General features: G+C 32.1%; 1 protein-coding gene across 1 annotated transcript in view; it reads left to right on the top strand.

Moving 5' to 3' along the window:
- Positions 1–23,915, top strand: part of RGS3_1 (Regulator of G-protein signaling 3) — a 43,066-nt gene that overhangs the window by 11,590 nt on the left and 7,561 nt on the right. The window contains exon 2 of the mRNA XM_051212236.1: positions 17,239–17,801. Coding sequence (XP_051073337.1) covers positions 17,239–17,801 — 563 coding nt within the window. The remainder of the gene's footprint in view (positions 1–17,238; positions 17,802–23,915) is intronic.

A 23,915-nucleotide genomic window follows, 5' to 3' on the forward strand; every position in this document is an offset into this window, starting at 1 on the left:
TTAGCGATTTAGGAAATTGTTGTTAGGCCCCGAATATTCGAGAATATCGTTTTTTTAGTTATTACTTAACTAAATATTCAATATCTTACTAATAATGATAATAAAATTATTTGTTTTCTTTAAGTTAATCATTCATAAAATGAATGCAGGCTCAGTGGTCTAGTGGTTAAGTGCTCGCGCGCTAAACCAGTAGGTCCTGGGTTCGAATCTCACAGGGGGCGAGGTCGTGGATGTGCACTTCTGAAGAGTCCCACAATAGGACGAAAGGGCCGTCCAGTGCTTTCAGGTTTTCCATGGTGGTCTAGCTTCAACTGACTCATGATCTTAACCATTGAATAATAATTATTGAATAAACATTACAATGTAACTTATTGGTTAAAACATTTGACTTTTAATTGGAATCGAAAGAAATAACTTTACAGAACTTCAATAGTTTGCTTTAGATAACCTCATTTTGTAATAAATACGATATCATATTTAAACTTTATTATAATTTATTACTCACTATATTATTTAAACAATATGGAAACAAAAATGTTGATTATCCTTTCAAGTTTTAAATTAAAAAATCTCACTGTCAGTAACTGTTAATTAACTTATAAAGGAGAATTGTGAAAATGGTATCAAGTCACTTCATGCTATGATGGAAAGAAAAGTCCATTTTTGATTGACTTACTCACTGAGTTTAGTTCAAGATTACTTCCTATTGATTCAATGTAATGAATACCCAATATAGTACTCGGTTTTGTTTTCTTGTTTGATATATAATATATAATATATGATATTCTTGTATTCCATTGACATGAACTATACTCCGTATATGATTTGTTATAACTAAGTATTTTTCATATATATGATTTCATCCTAATTATTAATTAAAATGGGTGTACAATCAATATATAAATGAATGTATTTTCGACTAGAGTCGTCGTTGTCGTGTTTTGGGGTTAATAAAGCTTCACTTATACTAGTCTTTGTGTTCTTACTTTCGCGTCGTGGAAATTTTAAAAAAAAAACCAATAGTATACATGTAAGTTATTCTTACAAAACTAATTTCCTATGGAATTTAATTCTGACAAGAAATATTGAATTTACAGGAAAAATAAGAGTGACAAAATTATTTTATGGATCTTAGATTATTTAAGATTTTAATAGTTCAATTGATGAGTCGATTAAAATTAGACCACCATGGAAAACCTGGATATACTAGACAGTTGTTTCGTCCTAATGTGCGACTCATCAGCAATGCCCATCTACAATCTACGATTTATTTATTGTATGAGAAATTTTAAGAAAATTAATTAGCTACTTTGATTGAAAAGAAATTTTCTTAAATAGAAAGGATAATAATACTTAAACTTTATTTGGAAATGTCGGCATATTAAATTAGGTCGTGTCTAATTAATAAGAGAGGAAGTAGACATATAATGGAAACACAAAAAAGGGAATGTTAAAAAAGCCTTAAAATCAACCGTAACTTTTTTTCATTAGATGACATAATTAAAATTCAATTTATAAATCAAGCTTTTTTTAAAAAAAATATATGAATATTAGAATTGTTGTATTCAGAGCCCAGATTCCCAATTTATCGCTTATAACTTGAGCACACGAACGTTAGAACCTTTCAAGTCACAAATAAGAACGTAGTAGAAGACTAGAGAAAGTGCTTGTTAAGCAAGATTCGAAATGTACAGAAAATCATGGGTATTTATAGATATTAGCGTTTTTTAAATCAATATTGTAATTCAACCAATCCGCAAAGAAGCATGTCATGCTACTTGCCATTAGTAGCATGCCATGTTAATACTCTAGAAAGGCACATTACGTTCTGATTGGATGGAGCACTTTTGCTGCTCTAGGGCCTCTAGAAGCTCCGTCGTAGTACTAGGAAGCCGTCTCAACAAGAATGTTCTATTCAATGTAATTGATTTTATCCTACTGAAATAGTTCTTCAAAAGTAAGATGAATTTGTAAAGCTTTCCTTAAATATATTGAAAAATTTACAGAAAGAAAAGTATTGTTTCCAAAGATGGTAGTTGTAAGTGTTAGTGATTAATAATAATTTCTATACTCAACGTATTTTAGTACACTTGGTTTGGAAAAAAAATTGATTGATTTAAGTTGTTTTAAAGAATACTCTGAATATTCTTTTATATTATATTTACAATAAAAAGCATAATAGAAACATATAACAGTAGGAATATCATAAAGTCAGTAGTCCTACCAGTAGTAATAAAATGCTATACACATAACTATCTGAACAAAATTAATGATAAATTAAACAACACAGAATGTCATTTGGTCTAATTAAACAACTACTATTAATCACATGACAATAATTTTAATAAACTTAGAAAGGGTTCTGTGGAGCGCTTAGGTGCTCTCGCGCGAAACCTGTAGGTCCTGAGTTCGAATCTCATAGGGGACGAGGTCGTGTATGCGCACTGCTGAGGAGTCCCACAACAGGACTTCCAGGTTTTCCATGGTGGTCTAGCTCCAAATGACTCATGATCTCAACAATTTAATAAACTTAATTTATTTAGCTGAATAAACGATATGATTCCAAGTATAGTATTACGGAGATTTTTAAGTTTCATTAAGATCATAAATCGATTAACGTTAAACCATCATTTGAAACTTGAATACATTGGACATCTGTTTCTTCCTAGTATGAAACTCCTCAGCAGTACTCATCTACAACCATATAAATGAACTTAAGTCATTGATTCCTATAATTACTGAACTTAATATATTACCACAAATAATATGTTATGTCTTAGGAATGGCAGTTTAGGACAGTTATAAGACAATTTACAATTTAGTCACATATATTATGTTGAATAACATAATAAAAATAGAGAGTTTTACACTATTACTACTACTACTACCTTTATATTTGTGGTAAATATCTTTCACATTAAAAAGAAAAATTAATCTTCAATATCTTATAAATAATTACAAAATTATACATGATTGTCGTAAATAAATTACATGAAATTTCCATGTTATTTGTTTGTTTATACAGAACAGTATCATGTAAGTGAATGTTCTGTGATCAGGAATTTGGAGCTTAGATGTTTTGTTATTTTTACCAAGTTTTAAACGAAATCATATATGTTATCCAATATATGACTGTTTAAATCTTTCGATTGTTAATGTTGATCAGTTTCTTTTGATATATATGATCCTGATAAGATTGTTTTGGAATAAGAAAAGATGAATTGTAACTTGTGGAATAAATAATAAAATTCATCCCCATTTCAGTAAATAATATATTGAGCATTTGAATTGAACGATACTGATTTTGAATCTCAGAGTGAATTCCAACACTGATATGAAGGCATATTCAACTTACAAATCTTGAATGAGACAAAACAAGCGCCTTGAATTCTATTACTAGCCATAATCTATCTTCATTATCTATTTATCTTCATTTCATTAGTTACTAGTGAACCATTTAGAAAAATTTTATTTCTAGAGGTTTCAATATTGAACAAATAATACTACAGGGTAATACAACCCTTTTTTGTGTAAACTTCGTTAAATTGCCTTTGATTCAAAACGTTTACAATCGAATTATGGTTTAGTAATATCTTACAGAAAAATTATCTTCAGTTTTCGTTTACAGTACACTGAATTCCTTACATACACATCTGAATATAAACGTTTCTTACCATATATATAACTTTGATGAATATTAAAACCTTTTGTTACAACAGTAGTATTTAATTGTTTGTAGTAAAATGCTTTTTTTTTAGTTCAAAATTACATCGGTTCCTAGGAGTAACTACCCATTTTTGTTTGGATAAATCACCTTGACTAATATATTGATTTTAGTACGCTTACGATAACTTTAACAGTAAATGATAAATACGTTTATCACCTTTAAAAATATTCTGAAACTATGGCCATGAAATGTTATTTATTCATTTTCAACAGTTGTGATCATGAGTGAATTGAAGCTAGACCACCATAGAAAACCTGAAAGCACTGGACGGCCATTTCGTCCTATTGTGAGACTCCTAATCAGTGCTAGCTTCAATCGACTTATGATTTCAACTACTGAACTCACTATAATCAAAAAAACCCTTCTGATACAAATGTATTTATATTTTTGATTACTACTTAGCTGTACAATGTTCTTTGCATATTAGAATCCAAGTTAATCTTTGATAAATGTAAACTTACCGCGTTATGTGTTATATCGTGTTTGTCGTAAATAGACAATATAGATAGATTTTATGCAATTAGTTCCCCTTATGGATTTAAATCAAGCCAGATCAAATATTATTGCAGAATAATATGAATTCATAATATTTCGTGGTTTCTCGTCAGCTGCTTACAACCAAATATGTATTAGAACTTTACATAGATTTTGTTAAAAAGCTTCATCTAATCATATTATACCACTTCCAAGCTATTATGCATTTCAAATCTAATTATGGATAGACTTAGACCCTAGTCGATGTACACATTCATGTTTATTTTAGTGTATAACTATCCTGAGCTGGGTATCCTCGTTTGTAATTATAGTTATCATAGGAACACTAAACATTTAGGGGACAACAATTTGATTTATTATTTCATCTATTTACGGTTTGCAATTGTAAAATATCAGTCAAAATATATATCTCATTTTAGAATTGACAGGGCTCTAAGGGGGATAAGGTAACTGACTTTGAAATCTCGGGTTTAACGGTCGAATTCAGTTACATCTAATACGTATTGAACAGCTACACTAGAGATAGTTATGATGTAATAACTTTTCTTCTATAATCCAGTAAATAAGCTCATGGCTAGGATACTGTTTACGTTACACTATGTTCCGAAAGCATCAACGTTTAAATTATATACCGAGATTTCTTTATCAAGAAATATTTTAAAACTGTAAACATTAGAGAAATTTTAAAGCTTGATAAATAATAAATTGATAACAAAATCTAGGTTACTAAGTAATTTACACAATCAATGAAATATTTTTCTAGTACGAAGTTCTCATAAATGCTTTGGTAATTATCACGTTCAATTTACACATCATCAATTCATGAGTGTAAATCAAACAATTTTCCATTAATGTAAATATTATCAGTATAGGATTTTGTGATAAGGGAACTTTCGTAGTTTAAAACACGAGCTATGTAAGACAACCACTACAAATCAAGAAGCTTTGGACAACTGTTTCATTTTAGTATGGAACACCTCACCAGTGTACATCCTTAACTCCACCACAGAGAATCGAATCCAGAACTTTCGGTCCAGCATGAAAACGTTTAAGCTCTAGACTGATGATTGACATGTCTAACTTCATGCAGTTCCCGATATTGCGCTGCCATCTTTCATTGCCTATGGTGGGCAACCGTCTCACACCCCATTGTTGCATACATATATCATTTTTTTACAGTAGTAGAATGTAAATAGCAGAAAACCTGTTGAGGAGATCCAGAAAACTCCTCGAAAAGGCCAGAAAATGCTCTGAAAACATTAGGAAGCATCTTATCCAATCAGCGTTTACTATAAGTTTTGCCAGAAACATCTAGAAAGTCAAAGGTCACATGCTGAGTTTCTGATTGCGTGATTACCTATACTGATACTATGTTTAGTAGCGTTCCGGAATTTTCCGGAAACTCAAAGCCATTTAAAGTAGTATAAAAACCTTAGATCTTCTGTACATGAATGAACCTTTGGAGTTAAGCGTTTCATCTATATTTCTCGCCTTTTCTTTCGTGTTCAAGTTGCTGTGTCGATCTAGCTTAGGTGTTACTAGACGAGCTTAGGAACCGAATCTAGCGTTCAATTAAGAAACTTATCAAAAACAAATAGTCTACTAAGTTATATAAAACTCGAAAATTATTAATGAATTCAAGCAATTACTCATCATAACAAGTAATATTATAAATAAATGATGTTAGGTGGTAAGAAGAGATTACAATCAATGATGTATACTTAAACATGACCATATAGTAGATTTAATGTAAATCATCAAACTTCAAAACTTCAATTTTTGGATTACTAGTTTAAGAAAACAAATTGCGAATTATTAGTAAATTAATCATGAGGAGATAGTTAAGTTTGCTATGGACGTCACGAATGAACTTTAATTACCACAATGTTCAGTTGAAAATGCATCTTGATAAAAAGTTGGACAATATCAGAAATACATACTATAAAGTTTCTTTACATAATCTAATAAGATTTTTTTAGTAAAAATAACTATTTTGACCTATTAATGAATATAATTACGTTGCAAAGGCTTCAGAAACATTTTGAACTTTGTTACATCATTTTAGACCACATTGAGGATGACATTTTCAGTAAGTACCAGTAACAGATGATTTAAGATCCAAGTTACCTTATTCATTATTTGGAAGTAGCGTACATTCAATATAATTGAATATAGATTATTACAAGGTTTAATTATCACTTTTGTTTATTAATTCTGCTAATCTATTGCATTAATTATAATATTTAACAAGCTCAATGAATAATATATAAAAATTTAAAAGAAATTCTTTATTATTAACTTCATGTCAGATTTACATTGGTTATCATAGTATTAAAATAGTTGATTATCGAATTAAGTGATGTAACTACAACAATGAATAGGAATGAAATGTCTAATAATCAATAAAATGTAGCGCATACCTTAAAATGACAATCATATTTTTCTAAAAAAATAGCTCACTTTGTTCCGTAACATTACATGTAACTAAACATGTTTAATCTTTATAGATAAATAAATAATAGATTTGTAATATCCCCAATCAGTAGGAAAATAAGATCTTCTGACGTTTCGTGACTTAATGGAAGTCACGTCTTTAGAGAATAAATAATGTTTATTCTTTGTAAATAATTACCATAATGTAATTTCATCTAAAATAGTTTGTTAAAAAGTAGATCAGATTATCATATGAATCATACATTCCATTAAAATAGATATTTCTTGCTGACCAATTTTAAGTAATACATATCTTAGTTGTAAGGTTTCTTCTTGATCACTTTCAATCGCTTAAAGTAAACTGTTTTTCAGATGTCAACTTGAAAAAGACTAAGATCTTTAGCTCCTAATGTTTAAGCAATCATGAATAAACCGGGTCAGTTGTGAGATAATAACTCACTGATGACAATGGTGGTTGTGTCGCTCAATTTCGTGGAATAGTTGAAGTTAAACATTAATACCGTTGGATATTGGCCGGCTCAGTGGTCTAGTTGGTTAAGCACCTGGCACGAGACGGATAGGTCCTGAGTTCGAATCCCTCGAGGTGGGGTGGTGGATGTGCACTGCTGAGGAGTCCCACGATAGGGCGGAACGGCCGTCCAGTATGTCCAGGTTTTCCATGGTGCTCTAGCTTCAATTGACTCATGATCTCAACTGTTTAAATATAATTCACAGGATAAAAGTTATTGCCAAGTCATTTAATGTACTGTTTTTCTTAGTGATTCCATTTTTTAATCAAGAGACATACCTAAAGTTTTGATGAAAAGGTTGCCAACATTTTGGTTTTTGTCAATAAAACTTTTCATAGTCAAATCCTAAGATTTTGTATTAAAAAGACGTGATTACAGTGTACATCTTCTAAATGTGAACAGATATTAGTAGTATATAACAGGAACTAGAAACAAAATGCTTATTAGCTAAATTATTGAAATAAAGAGAACAGGAAGAAGAACAGAGAGTAATTGGAATAATAACAGAATTAAAAGAATAATGAAGTATGTAAAGGACAACTGAAAAAAAGATCTAAAAGTGATGTATTTAACATATAAGTTTTTTTAATATTTTACTAAGCTACTGTATGATTTCATATAAAACAATAAAATGGTTTACCGTAATTAGGTCTTCATTCATTACATTATAAGTTCATGTGATAATAATTCATATAACTGAATCATTTAGTCAATCAGTTGAAAGATAACTAACCGAGAAATGAATCTAAAAACTACATTTTATATCCCCTAGGAACATATGGATAGTTACAACTTATAATCTAATTTTAATTTACTATTTCTTTCTCTCTATTGGAAAAAAGAATTACTTATTTATAACATTAGATGTAATTTCATAATGATAATAATAATAATGATTGATATTTAAGCGACAAGCAAAACTTATTTTTAAAAAAACACAGCATGAATCAATTAGAAAAAAACTATAATAAACAACTATGAACTAGTTTTATTCAATGATTCCACTTCTAGCCACTGTCCATCTTTGTTTATAAAGCTTATGACCTAAGGCGATATCGAGGCTGTTCACACAAGATGCACATATACCAACAAGAAACTGATCAATTGTAGTCCTAAGTAGCGATCGGACGATACAAGTAAACAACACCAAGTGAATTTAAAACTTCACCCTATTGCACAAGCAGATAACTATCAGGACTCAGTAGCTGAGTGAATAAAGTGATGGTGTTTGAAGTGAACGATACTGAGTTCGAGTTCCAGAGCGAATAACAACTCTGAGATGCAGGTACATTCAGCTGATGGGTACTAAATAAGACAAAACGCACATCCTGGATTCCACTGTTAGTCACTATCAATCTCTGCTTATAAAGCTTGTGACGTCAGGTAATATCTATGCAGTCCTCACAGGATGCATATATATGTCAACAAGAGACGGATCAATTGTAATCCTAAATAACAATGGAAAGATCCAAGTAAACAACATCAAGTGAATTTAAAAATCTCAATAATTTTTAAAAAAACTTATTTATGATATTGAGGAAAACTCTTCTGCCAGTTAGTTTGCAGATAGGTCTCAGAATACGCTTTAATACCTGTTAGTTAATGCCTAAGTTTTTCTTTGTGAAGGTAATTTAAGTAAATAAGATTATATCATTTTTCTGTTTGTTTTGTCGGTTTTTAAAAAAAAATTTGCTAGGAATCAATATTCATGTCTCAGACAGATTAAGGATTTGACTTTGTATGTGTTGGATATTTGAATGACCTATGGTATAAAAATAAACAACAATGATTCATCTTATAAATATGCTGAATATTAATTTTCTCAAGGTGTTGTATTGCTAAAATAGGTAAATGGAATTCTCTAGAAATACGTTTGTAATGTTACGTCAGTCATTGTTACTGGCGTATATATATATCTGTATTTCTGTATGACGATCAGTAGAAACAATATCACATTTATTATTGCTGAAGACTAGTAAAGTATAACTATGATTTTCTAAATAATGACAGCCATAAATTTAAGCTAACCAGATATTTTGTTCTGTCTTAGTCATTTTGTTGAAATATCTTTAATCTGTATTTTACACAAAGTAAATATTTGTTTCACAATGTGGCATGGAATATAAAGAATACTGTGTTAATCACAATTGATTGGTCACTGGGTGGCGATCACTGTCATGCGTGTCCACAGTGTCGAGTCACCTAGACTGGTGGCCACATTGCAACATGACCGATAGCATTCGATCTGCACTAATAAGGACTAGACACGCATGACAGTAATCGCCAACCAGTGATCAATCAGTAGTGATTACATCTCAGTCCTACAGGAGGTCGGTCGCGGCTCGGATAACTCAGTGGTAACGTCTCTGACTGTGAAGCTGGGTGACACGAGATCGAATCCGCCAGGGAGCACCAGTTCCCTCATGATTGCAGGACGAGTGCCAAGTAGCACGAAACCCGGGTCCAGGGTTTCCTGTCGACTACCATCTAATCTCAATACTGTGTTAAATTATAGATAGTTCTAATTCTACATAACATGTTTGTTTAGCAATAGTGATGCAGAAACACTAGACATTTAATTGTTCATACTATATAGGATTAGATGTTCAGATTATGACTGACATCATCAAATTCCAACAATCTAGTCTACAAGTTTCTCTAGTGTTAAAGGAAAACAAATTATTATGTTAATCATAACCATCAGTAAGCATTAGGTTTCATTCAATAAGTTTCATTAAATAAATTTCAATATCCCTGTAAATCATTCTCAGACTTTTAACATGATTACGTAACCTATCAAGCATTCCATGTTTGTCAAAACACAAAAAATGTATTCGTGATGTTTATTCCAATATTATTTTCCTCTAAACAAAAAATTATTCTTAAACCATGAAAGGCAAAACACTTTGACGTTTTGTTTTCAAACATTTATAAGTGTAGTGAATAGTGACTTACACAATCTGGATATAAAATCATTTGTAGTAATAAATGTGTATATAATTTGCTATGCATATCAATTTGATTTACTTCAATGGAGCCTTGTAGAACGAAAGAAATTTTTGTCTTATTGTTTTCCAATCAACTGCACGCAATCCTAAAATATTCAATTATTAAGATATCCGACATTTTGCTACAGGGAAGACAAAATATCAAATCAAACTATAAATATCAGAATAGGGGTTTATGGAGATCATAATAGCTTTAACAGCTGAATTCATGGGTTAATCTAAGCTAGGTCACTATTGAAAACCTGAAAGTACTAGACGACTATTTCGTCCTAGTACGGTCATCTAGTGTTTCCAGGTTTTCAATGGTGGTCTAGCTTAGATCGATTCATGAGAGATAAAATGTTAAAACTAGAAATAATAAGTCATAAGTTAAATGAACTTTAAACACCATAAAATTAGTGAATGTCAATGTGGGACTAAAAATTTACGAAAAATATGTGGTTAGATCTTTCATCCAAAATGGCTTTTATTTTATCATCCTAGTTATCCGTATGATCAAACAATTAATTTTTTGATTGAGATCATGAACCAACTGATGTTAGACCACTTTTGGAAACCTGGAAGCACTGGACGGCTGTCTCGTTCTATTGTGGGACTCCTCAGCAGTGCGTATCCACGACCCCGCCTCGTGGGATTCAAACTCAGGGCCTGTCAGCTTCGCGCCAGGCGCTTAACCAACTAGACCACTGGGCCGGCCAACATCCAACAGTATTAATGTCTAACTTCAACTAATCCACGAAATTGAGCGACACATCCACCACTGTCATCAGTGAGTTACTACCTCACAACTGACCCGGTTAAACTCCACTGGTCACTGCTTCTCACTAGAACTCCAGGACATATCTCCTGAAGCCAGTAATTATTTATTTCAATAGTTTAAATCATGAATCAATTGAAGCTAGACCACCAAGAAAAACCTGGAAGCACTGGACGGCCGTTTCGTCCTAGCATCAATTGATTCATCATTTCAACTATTGAAATTTCTAAAATCTCCACAAAACCCCTCCTGATAATTATTTATTACTTTCTTTAATGTCATGTTAATTTGTAAGTATTCATCATCGACTAATCTAAGTCAATGTATCACTAAAATCATGAAATACAAGACAATTAATTAGTTTGTGCTCATTTGTAACTTCTCGACATTGGAAACTCACGACTCATGTAGTGATTTAACCCGGAGTTTTTTACATTACAATTTATGTCTCTAGACATTTTTATATCGAAATAAAACATAAAATAGAGCTTAACTTCACTTGATATTGTTTCGCTTGTATCTTTCCATTCGTGCAGCCTGGATACCACTGCCAGTCACAATCCATCTTTGTATAAAATAAAGCTGTTTTGCATAATAAAACATGTTTTATTTATTCAAGAATTTGATCTGCATTTTACAGATTATAAGCTGACAAAACTCATTACTTCACTTCACGAATGAATCAATGAATATTACCCATTTCGCCTTTTTGTAATTTCATGTAAATCATACTTGCCTAGATAGTGTAATTCTGTATAGTGTAAGTTTATCCTGATAGTGAATTGAGAAATTAATTATTGTTGATATGATATTATTATTTATTATTATTAATGGCTTTATTCAATATTATATTTTGGTACAATATAGAATTCTCAGCACAGGGTATTTCAACAAGTTACTTACTGAACAACGAACAAAAAGGCAGTAGCGAATACATAAAGAAATATATAAAATAAAAATATAAAAAAAACCCAAAAGAAACTACAAACTTTTAAAATTAAAGACATGTTAAGAATGTAAGTTATTGACTAAGTTAATTCTAACAACCTGTTCGTCACAGAGTATATTTGCTAGGTAAGGTATTATAGAACTTTTATACTTTTGCTTGCGTGCATGGATTTTAAGGTAATTACGTCTCGTTCTACCAGAAGATATACAAGGAGAAAGATAAGAGTGAAGGGGATGGCTAGTATCTGATAAAATAACACCTGCCAGGAGTTTGCATGATTTTAAATGTCTATCCACAACCATATTAATTATGACCTCGAAAGATTCACCACACGTCTTACTAACTGCCTTTAGCACTCTTCGCAATACAGCAAAGTCTTTTCTCAAAAGCCCGGGAAAGAATAATGGAGAACAGTAAAGAATAATAGGTAATATGCAAGAATTGACAAATTGTAAGAGAAAATGACGAGTAATTCCAAGAGCATGCAATCTCTTTATGTAGTAGGTCAGACGGAAAACCTTCTTTGATAACGATAAAACGTGGGAAGACCAAGAGAGATCAGAGGAAAAGGTGACACCAAGATAATTGACCTTCGACACCGCGTTTATCAAAGAGTCTCCGATGGTACAAGCACTATGGGATCTCAAAATAGTGTTTATATTCCGTTCATGTCTCATACTAAAGTTAACAGCTTGACATTTAGATGGATTAAGTATGAGACCATTACCAACAGACCAACAATCAATACGAGACAAAAACTCATTCATTTCTATGGGATGTAAAGAGGAAGATATAGGCATACATACAGTGAGATCATCCGCGTACTTCACAAAAGTGTTTTCTGTGGAAGATGGCAGGTCATGCAGAAAAAAAGAGAATAGAAGAGGTGAAAGAACAGCTCCTTGTGGTACACCTTCCTGAGACAGTAGAGAATCTGAACTCTTTCCTCCAAACACAGTGTACTGTTCCCTTCCAGAGAGGTAGGAACACAGCCAGTTGGTTATCCAGCTGTCAGTGTTGACGCTGATTAACTTGTTAAGTAAACGTTGTCTTGGTATAGAGTCAAAAGCTGAAGTATAGTCTAGAAAAGCACATCGAACATAGTTCTTACCCTTTTCTAAGTTGAACACTATGTTGTGATGCGGAACTGCAACAGCATCTAAAGTGCTTCTTTTGCGCCTGTATACAAACTGGTATGGGTCAGTATGCTCTTTTATCGCAGGCTGAAGTGGAAGTATTAATAATTTTTCCATGGTTTTGAGGAAAGGTGAAGTTATTGCAATAGGTCTAAATTTTACATTCTTATCACCAAATGCTTTCTTGGGTACAGGAATTATCTTCATCTTTCTCCACATTTTTGGTATGAGATTAGATGAGAAAGATCTGTTAAATATAGTTGTGAACGGATGACACAGAACGTCAGCACATTTTTTAAAAAGGATGTTTGGGATACCATCAGGACCCAAACATCTAGATGAATTAAGCGACTGGAGACATCCTCGTACATCAGTTTCAGTGAAAGTATGAACACAGCTATTTTTTAAACCCGTGGATAGAGGGAGCATCACATCAGATGACTGACGTACAAAAGACTTATTTAAGTCACCGACATTCAGCTGGTTATCGCTTCTAAACTTTCTGTCACCTGTAAGTTCTTTAAAGAATTTCCACATACTTGTAGAGTTTTTGCAAGATAAGAGTTTTTGAGTAAACATGCAGTTGAGACGTCTAATCTCTAGGTTTATCAGACCATTTAGCTTACGAACTTCATTTGAGTTCTTCTCCTTGTACATTCTTTCTTTCATCCTCCGTAGTCGTTTTAGTTGTGAAGATGTAAGTCGATCAAAACTTACAAAAATGGTTTCAGTGGGACAACAAATATCAAAACAGAATTTAAGGTAACAAGTGATAACATCAGTAGTGTTTTCGAGTGAGTCATCTGTAAATAATTCCCAGTTAGTCGTATGAAACATGTTTTTTAGATTTCGGATATTTTCTTCTGAGTAATTCCTATATTTGACTTTCTTGGTTTGATGTAAGAGTGTACTCTTCCCATGCTTTCCATATACTTTAGGTAGAACACGAATTAAACAGTGATCTGAGCTAGACAATGGAGCACGTTTGCGAGTCGCATATATACCCACATCATTAATGAAAACGAAGTCTAAATGAGCATCCAAACGAGTAGGAAAATCTACTACGTTTTGGTGACCTAGTGACGTAAGGAAGCTAGTCACATGAATTGAAATCACCACATACAACTGAAAGTGAATCACTGAAGGCAGTAACAGCGAACTCAGTGAATTCATCAGCAAAAACAGATAGTGCAGATGATGTGCAATCTGGAGCAATGTAGATATTGGTAACATAAACATATTTGTATTTATTCAGATGTTTTGGACGACATCTTAGAGTTAGACAGTCGATAAAGTCATTTGAAAACTTAAAACACACAAACGAAGATCGACACCAGTTTATGTTTACAAACGTAGCTACACCGCCACCACACCTTTTTTTATTGTTCGATCGATCCTGACGATAAATTTTGAAATCATGTAGTGATACAAGGCAGTCATCCTGTAAATCATTCAACCAAGATTCTTGAATTGTGATGACACCACAATTACGATACGTATTTTGACTAAGCAGGAATTGCAGATAGTCCACTTTGTTGATTAGTGATCGGCAGTTAGAATTTAGTAGCTCGGGAATCGACATACGATTGATGTTCATTCTCTTTAACGCATATTGCCAACCACCACGATGCCTTTTATAGTACTTTTTCGTAACTTGTGCAGCGAAAGGTCGTAGGCTTTTCATAAAAGCGCCTGAATAGGTTATGCGATTAATGGACATAATTATAAATTAAAACAAATGAAAAACAGATAACTTGTTGAAATGATCAGATGGCAGAAACAGGTAGCCCAGATATTCAAGCAGGCCGCTTCAAGGTTAAAGTACAGTTCCACTGTAGGAGTTGAAACTTAAAGAAATACACCAAAAAGGTACAAGTATTTATAAACAATTGTCTACGCAACATATTCAATGTCCGTTGTCCTACATCATCAGCAACAACCTACTGTGACAGAGAACAAACAGCTTCCAGCAGAAGAGGAAATTAGGAAAAGACATTGAAAGTGGATAGGACACACACTCAGGAAATCATCAAACTGAGTCACAAAGCAAGCATTAAATTGGAATCCTGAAGGGAAAGGGAAAAGAGGTAAACCAAAGAACACATTTCGTCGAGAATGGGAAGCAGACATGGAAAGGATGAATAGGAACTGGAGAGGATAGTTCAGGACAGAGTTGGATGGAGAATGCTGGTGGACGGCCTATGCTCCTTCGTGAGGGATAACAGGTGTAAGTAAGGTGGGAAGGTATTAGTAAGTTTTTACAATTCACATCACTGAATGTTCTTAGTAAAACAATCATTCGATATCAAGAAGTACTGTATAGCTGTTTTTTTCCCTTCTCGGAAGTGCTCATCCTTCACTACATTGGTGATCGAATTTAGAATCTTGAGATATTTAGGTGACTTTTTGACCTCTAGACCACTGCGTTGGTTTCCATTGGTTTATATCACATAGAAAACCGTGATAATAGTCAGAATTCGTAAATACAAGGAAGGATACTAACCTAGGTTTGAATGGTAGCTTTTATCAGATTCATTGAATATTCAATGCGAATGACTATATCATCCTTTGTCTGTGTTATCATATTTCATAAATACTATAAGCTCAACACTGTCTTGTCTAAATTGCACACGACAATTATTGGAAATTTGACGCAGAAGCAAGAAATTATTACAAGAAGACAATCAATTACTCTTCCGTTCAACTGAAATTCAAACCACTTATCAATTATAGATGCTTCTTACCAAGGCTTTATTAATGATAATCCAAACAAGTGATTGCAAAACGTTATATATTCCATATACCATATTGCTAATGTCCCTCAAAATGAGATGAAACAGTTGTGAAATGCCTTTTTATTTCCAATGTCTTTTCAACTTATGTTAATCTGTAGTGTCTGTTACTATGTTAAGCCCATAAACCTTATCCTATCCTCTGGACAGGTCAACTTTATTCGTTCTTCTTTAGTCACATTTTGACCTTGTTAATTATTCACTTATCAACCCTAACTGTTTTTGTATGAGCGTGTGTGTACACTTGTTATCTTATTCATCACATGTCTGAAACCTATTTTTATCTGACTATAAATATTGATTAACGCTTGATTAAATGGAATTGGCTCACACACCTTTCCCACTGCGTGTCCTTTTATTTCACTTCTCTCTTCTTCTCTTCATTCTCTGCGAATCTATGATTGTCTGTTCCGATCAACGAGTTTACAAAATATACGTATTCAAACGCCCATTCTCGTATTTGACTTATATAATTCTGTTATTTACAAACACAGATTAATTCGATGTTATATACGAGGATAGACGACATATGTATCACAATAATATCAGATCCCAGGCCACTAAAAATCTGTCAAACTACCGGAACCTATCATCAAAAAATAACATCATATTACTCATAATAACCTTGTACTATTTTTTTATTAGACTACTCCCATATGTTATTTTTGAAATATGCAAGTATAGTCAACAGGTTTAAAAGTAGAAATCATAATTTAAACAGGAATACTACCCCTAAAACAGGGTCTGAAAAGTTGGAAAATTTCACAAATGCGATAAAAATGATCTTGTTGGTCTAGTAATAGTATTCCGACACAAGACAATGGGTTTTAACCGTTATTTAAGCCCTAATGCTTCAGGCTGAGCTACTTCATTTACTAACCTACATATGTGTTGCATGCAATATAAGCTATATGGTTATGTAGAGCTGAAGGTCTCACATAAGACTGGAGGTTCGCCATTGGCATTTTGGATAGTTTGGCATTGCTTTGGCAAGTTCTGTTGACCGTTCATGTACAAAATTGGTTTGCTGGTTAACCGATTTCATTCATACTGGTGGTTGCTTTACAGTGTCCTTAAGGACCATTGTTATTGGGATATTGTAAGGCATGTCACCATTGCCAACATTAATGAGTTCGACTGTCATATAAGCGGACTCGGTCAACTTTGACCTATTCATTCTGTACATAATTGATTCATGCGATCATTGATCGGAATAACTATACATATGACATGAATGTGTATATGAATGGTGTGAATTGTTCACCAGGTTGCTTGGTACCTGTGTAGTTGCGCCACACGATTGAACTGTTCTATTCAGATTGTAACGTTAAAGCCTATACGATGTCCGGTTCTCCTGTATAATAATTTCCAAATCCTTTTAATTTTTATTTTCCTTTTTGTTGTTGTTTAGTATATAGATTATGATAATGAAATACAAAAACAATCTTTCTATATTGATCATCAACGTAATATCAGTGATTCACAATTATTAAATACAATTCATCAAACAAATTCTAATTTAAAATATAATACAATAAAATCGTTTCATCGTTACTATAGTTTCAAAAATAAAAAAACAAAGATTTCTAATGTTTATGAACATTTACAATCAACACATTTAATTCCACATAGTTTCTATCATTATTTTCATGAACAAATTAAAAAATCTGATCCATATAGAACACAACGTAAAATTGATTTGGATCAATGTAATACAAACAAGATCATTACAACTATTAATAATAATAATAATAATCCAAATCAATCGGTTAAAAAACATTTCTTACGACATTTTTCATTTATGTATCATGATAGAAAATCATCATCATCAACAACAATATCATGCTCAAATCATTCACATTTGAATATGTTACTTGGAAATAATGATAATGGAAATCTTTGTCATACAACAACAACAATAACAACACCATTATTGGATAAATCTCCAAGATTAGAAAGAAAATTAAGTAAACTGTAAGTTGTATAATAGTTTTAATAGTTTTTAACTAAGATAACATTTTTCATTAGAAGTGACCTGATGATTTTTAATTCATTTACATATAGTAGATTTATCTATCATTATTTATATTGTACAAGTGTTAATTCAATTAAATGGATATAAGTATTTCCTGTTTTTTAATAAATAAATGTATAAATTCACTTGGTATACAAAAAGAGACAGTAATAAATCTTTCTTTACCCTAGCAACATTATCCCTCCCCCTCACTTTTATTTTTAATTGTATTTTTTACGTCATTCATCATTCCAACTCTTCCTGAAGTTTACATTACATCATACATAACTGACTGATTTTAACTCATATCTTTCTTTATTAATCTATTTCCAGTTGTTTAGTTAAACAATCATCTAATGTTTGTTGACTCCATGAGTTCTAATCACTATTTCAATGGTCTGGAATTTTCCCTCCCAAACTTTATGTCATAGAAACAAAATTTTATGACCTTATTAACTCGATCGGAATCTTCACTAGATCATGATACATATATACATTCTTAATCACCCTCTCATGTATAAGTATGTCAATATCTGTAATAACTTTGATTTTCAAATAATTTAGGTTGTAAGCAGCTGATGAGAACTTAACGAAATAAAATGAATTCATATTATTCTGCACCAATCTTTGTTCTTGCTCTCTTTAAGATAATAGAAGGAACTATATGTATGAAATCCCTTGGTGTTGTTTACTTGTATCTTCCCATTGTTATTTAGGACTGCAATTGGTCAGTGTCTTGTTGGCACATGTGCATCCTTTGCGGATTGCCTTAATATTGTCTTAAGTCACAAGCTTTTTTAAGCGAAGATGGATAGTGGCTAGCAGAGGAATCCAGGACGCGCGTTTCATCCTATTTAGGACTCATCAGCTGGATGTACCTGCACTTGTAGCTCAGTGGATAACGTGATGTCGTTTGAAGCGAACAGTACTGGGTTCGAGTCTCAGAGTGCACGTCAACTCTGAGATGCGGGAACGTTCAGCCGACGAGTTCCAAATAGGACGAAACGTGCATCCTGGATTATACTGCTACCCATTATCCATCTTTGTTTATAAATAAATGTATATTTATGAAACAATTAAAGTATACTTTGAGTAAACTGACAACAATGATAACACTATAAGATAATGTCGAAATTCTTTTGAGCACAAATGGAAAATTCCAAACAAAAACAGTATAAATTATTGAAAAATTTCTTATTGTTGACCATAAGTATTGATCATATATACTAATTTGAAAGATTGTATGAATGTTGATTATGAAACTTAAAATGAACATCATTTAGAACAAGTTTTCAATTTGACAAAATACATTTGATAAAGCAATAAACGTTATTGTATTGGTTGTTTGAATCTTCTCATTGGTGTTTGGGACTGCAATTTATCAGTGTGATATCTGGACTCAGTAGCTAAGTAGAGAACGTGATGGAGTTCGAAGCGAACAGTTCTGGGTTCAGTTCTCAGGGTGAATATCAACTTTAGGATACAGGCACATCCATCTGACTAGTCCTAAATAGGAGGAAACATGCGTCTTTAAATCTGCTGCTAGTCACCATCCATCTCTGTTAATAAACATTGTATTGATGTCAATCCATTTCATTTCATATCCATAAATATAATTCAATGAGTTACATACAAAGTAGGATTTAGTTTATTCAAATTAATTCTCATATACATATATATTCGTTAATTATACCAGTCTAATTAATGTAGGAGTAGAATAAGTGGTGGTGTTCATAACGTTAATAATTATATGAGATATGAGGAAATGATTGTCAATATGGTAGATCAACTTATTAGAACGACAATAATTATGAAAATCAATCATTAAATATATGAAATATAGAATAATGACCAACTACTTGTTTAAGCACATTAATCAGGTACATGCATGTTATGTCGATAACTATTTCTGGCAAAAATAGAATAACATGTGACTGTTTAATCAGACTATTTGATATGTAAGGGGTTGATGTAACAAAACGTTGCTAACACTTATATTACTATCATCTTTATTAGTAAAGTATTATACTAATGAACTGTGGAAACAATTACAATTTTACATAATATTTTCTTACGGACTTTAGATGTATTAATGGTATAATCTACATATATTCTACGTAACGGACATTATGAACACCATCACTTATTCTACTCCTACATTAATTACACTAGTATAATTAACGAATGTATAGACATATATATATATGAAGAACTGTAAGAGTTTCCAAATCAACTGGTATCTATGCGGCTATTCTAGACAATATATATAACCAGAAAGTATAATTATCATCGTTTTCAAGACCAAATGATATTAGATAGACAACTATCAAAAACCAGCACTCAACGTTCGTTTTTTCTAGTGCGGAAATATATAGCGATCCACATCTACAATTCTACCACATGAGATTAAATAAAAGAACTTTGGTCTTCCGAAGAATGTTTAACCTCTAGACCACTGAACCGCTATCTACATATCTAACTTCAATTAATTCACGATGTTATATTACTATTTCCCGTTATCTGTGGTAAATAATTGTCTCACAGCAGACAAGCTTACACTCCACTAGTTAAATTTTCTCACTAGAACTTCTAGAATTGATCTTCTTGTGCTTGGAACAGTTTTCTACGATGTTATACATCATCTTTATAGGTCGCTTAACATTCATTATACTTAGTCTTCTTTTAAAATGATACATTTATTTAATTATCTACTTCTTTGCAAATGAAGTTGATATCATCATTTGTCAATAAAATAAAACAAATGAACTGAAATCACGTTTTTTTTTAAAAAAAAACAAATATAATTCAGAAAAGTACACATCGTTTCTTAATCAAAACAAACTAATGTAGGTGGATTGGTTGAAGTTAGACATTAACACCGTTGGATGCCGGCTCAATGGTCTAGAGGTTAAGTGTTCGCGAGCGAGACCAATAGGTCCTCGATTCGAATCTCGAGAGGCGGGATCGTGAATACGCACTGCTAAAGGGTTCCACACTAAGACGAATACGGCAGTCCAGTGCTTCCAGGTTTTCCATGGTGGTCTAGCTTCAATTGACTCACAAACTCAACTATTAAATCAATGTAGGTATCATTAACAAGGTCTGACTTGATAATTTCGAACAAATTGAGCATTGGGTAGATTATTCTAAATAAAAATAATATAATTTTAACATCTCAATGAGTAGAAAAATTATATTTTTATGACGTTTCGTAACTTAATGTAAGTCACTTCTTCAGAGAATAAATAACTAAATCAAAATTAATCCAAGTTTAAATAATAAGAAAGAACAACAATCAGAAAACAAGTTTAAACAACTAAGCATATTATACATGAACGTGAACTATAGGTCACAGTTCTTAATGATTTAAAAGTACACAATAAAACAGAGTAAATAATGAGTTTATTAAACATAACTCATGTTGTTTAGTAACATTTACTATCCGTTTTGTAATGATTTATTTATTCAGCAAACTTTTTTCCTTCCTTTTAAAGTACATTTCATGAGCGATTAAAATTGTGAATATGAATTTTAAGTCAGATGAGATCAATAAAATCACTTGGATCTGTTCATTTAAATAAACTGTTTTAGTTATTATTTTTTTGGATAGTATTTGCAATATCAAAGGGTCATGGTAAAATCATGTTGTTCCAATAACAGTTATAGGTAGTTTGATTAAATGATGAGTAAGAATAAAGTCATTACTTCAATTATGTAACAACTAGAAAAATAATTGCTCAGTATTAAGGACTATACTTACCTACGCTTGTCACCCCTCATGGAGGAGCATTAGCCACCCATCAACATTCTCCATCCAACTCTGTCCTGAACTATCCTCTCCAGTTTTTTCCAGTTCCTATTCATCTTTTCCACATCTGCTTGCGGTTCTCAACGAAATATGTTCTTTTACCTACCTCTCTTCTGTTTCCCCTCTGGATTCCAAGTTAGTACTCACTTTGTGACCCAGTTTTGTAGTTACCTAAATATATGTCCTATGTACCTCCATCGTCTTTTTTAAATTTCCTGATTAGATGGAAGCTGGTTTTTTTCTTTCACAGTAGGTTGTTGCTGATGATGTCGGGCAACGGACATTGAATATTTTACGTAGACAATTGTTTATAATTACTCGTACCTTTTTGACGAATACTGTGGTATTTCTCCAAGTTTCAACTCCATACAGTAGAACTGTCTTGACGTTCGTATTGAAGATTCTGACCTTGATATAGACTGACAGTTGTTTTGAGTTCCGTATGTTCTTCAATTGCAAGAATGCTGTCCTTGATTTGCCAATCCTTCTCTTTCCTTACGTCTGCATCCGATCCTCCTTGTTCATCGACGATGCTGACCAGGTACGTGAAACTTTACACCTCTTCCAGAGTTTCTCCATCAAGTGTGATTGGACTAGTACTCTCCACCCTAGTTTTCTTTTCAATCATAAATGAAACAATCTCGTTACCTTCTAAAAAGCATAACATATCATGTTTACGAATATTTTTATCATAAAGAAAGTAGCTCTTTCTTCATAAAAATAGCTTTTCAATGAAAAATGTCACAAAACCTTATAATTAGGCATTGTGTTTGTAGTGTATTTGATAATCATTGTTTTAGGACGAAAGTCTTATTTAAAGACTTACAAATAAAATGATTAAAATGTTTAACATTTCAGATAATTAGTCTTCAACTAACCAGAGTAACAGTTAAATAAATCATACCTCAATATAACTATATGAACACCAGGTAATGAATAAACAACAACTACTTAAAAGTGTTTAATTTCGTATGTATATATTACTAAAATAGAAAATTATTAAACTGCTATAGTTAGAAAATCAGTATATTATACTTTGCTAACTTGCTTTCCATAACTTAACATGACTGTCAACTATGATTGCTTAACCTTGTTGCCAGGTTTTATAGTTCATTGGTTCAAGATATTTTATTGTACTACTTTTTATTTAAAGTAAGTCACCAATAGATACAAAGTAGTACTATTTATATCATATTTATCGCTTATTACTCCATCATTTACCTCAGATCATTGTTTTGATTAAATTTTTGCAATAATAATAGTAGTTCCAGCTCAGAGAACAAAACTCCATCAAAAGTAATTCCTTTCCCTTAGTGTATTCAGTTATTTTGAGAATGATTTCATAGTTTGTAAACTGTTTCACTAGGATTTAGTTGTTTGAAGAAATTATCATTTCAGTTTAATTCTTACTTGAGTATTTCATCAAAATAACAACTGTACCATTCAGGATAATGAAAAGTTACAAATAAAGACTAACAACCTAATATTAGATTAACTAAAATTCATCAAACTGCTAGGTCAAGAATGGTTGGTTGAATCGTTAAAACAGCTCGCTTTTATGTTGAATAAAACTGTTGGGTATCGAGTGAATTCTAATTCTGTTATAACTTGTGGTCTGTGTGCCCTGTCAATGTATAACGTAACGATACCGCCAATTAGAGAGCAGTGAACTATCGATTGGACCAGTGGTGCGTAAAACCCGTACGAGCAGCCTAGAGTTCTGATTGGTCCTGCTTTCTGCCTAGCCCAGAACACCAATCTCAGCCTCTGCAATATGAATCATTTATTTCAAACATACTGGGTTTATATACCAACCAGAAAGACCATAAAATAGGAAACAACATTTGTACAATAATTAGCCAAATGTGGTTGTGAATGAGGGAGGTAGTAATTAATAAACAGGACATAATTCAAGAATGGTAAAGCACATAATAATAGTTCATAATTAAAAAACTCATAATAAGACGGACATGAATATGAACAGTTTAGTTATTTAGCAATTATACGATAAAAATATACGCATATTATTGGTCCATAAATGGATCCCAAAAGTTACCATTCATTTTTCTTATCGGTACCTAACAAATTCACAAATTATTTATCCAGTTTTCAGTGTAATTACTGATAGTCTGTGATTCTGTAAATCAGTTTATTGTTTTGTACTCTAAATTCATATATAAGTTAGAATAAATCAATGAATCATTAGTGGAAAGCCTGGACAAAATTCGATTTAAGGTGCAGATTATTTTACAGTTACATAAAAGAA

Source organism: Schistosoma haematobium, chromosome 1, assembly GCF_000699445.3.
Source record: "Schistosoma haematobium chromosome 1, whole genome shotgun sequence".
In the NCBI taxonomy this organism is placed as follows: Eukaryota; Metazoa; Platyhelminthes; class Trematoda; order Strigeidida; family Schistosomatidae; genus Schistosoma; species Schistosoma haematobium.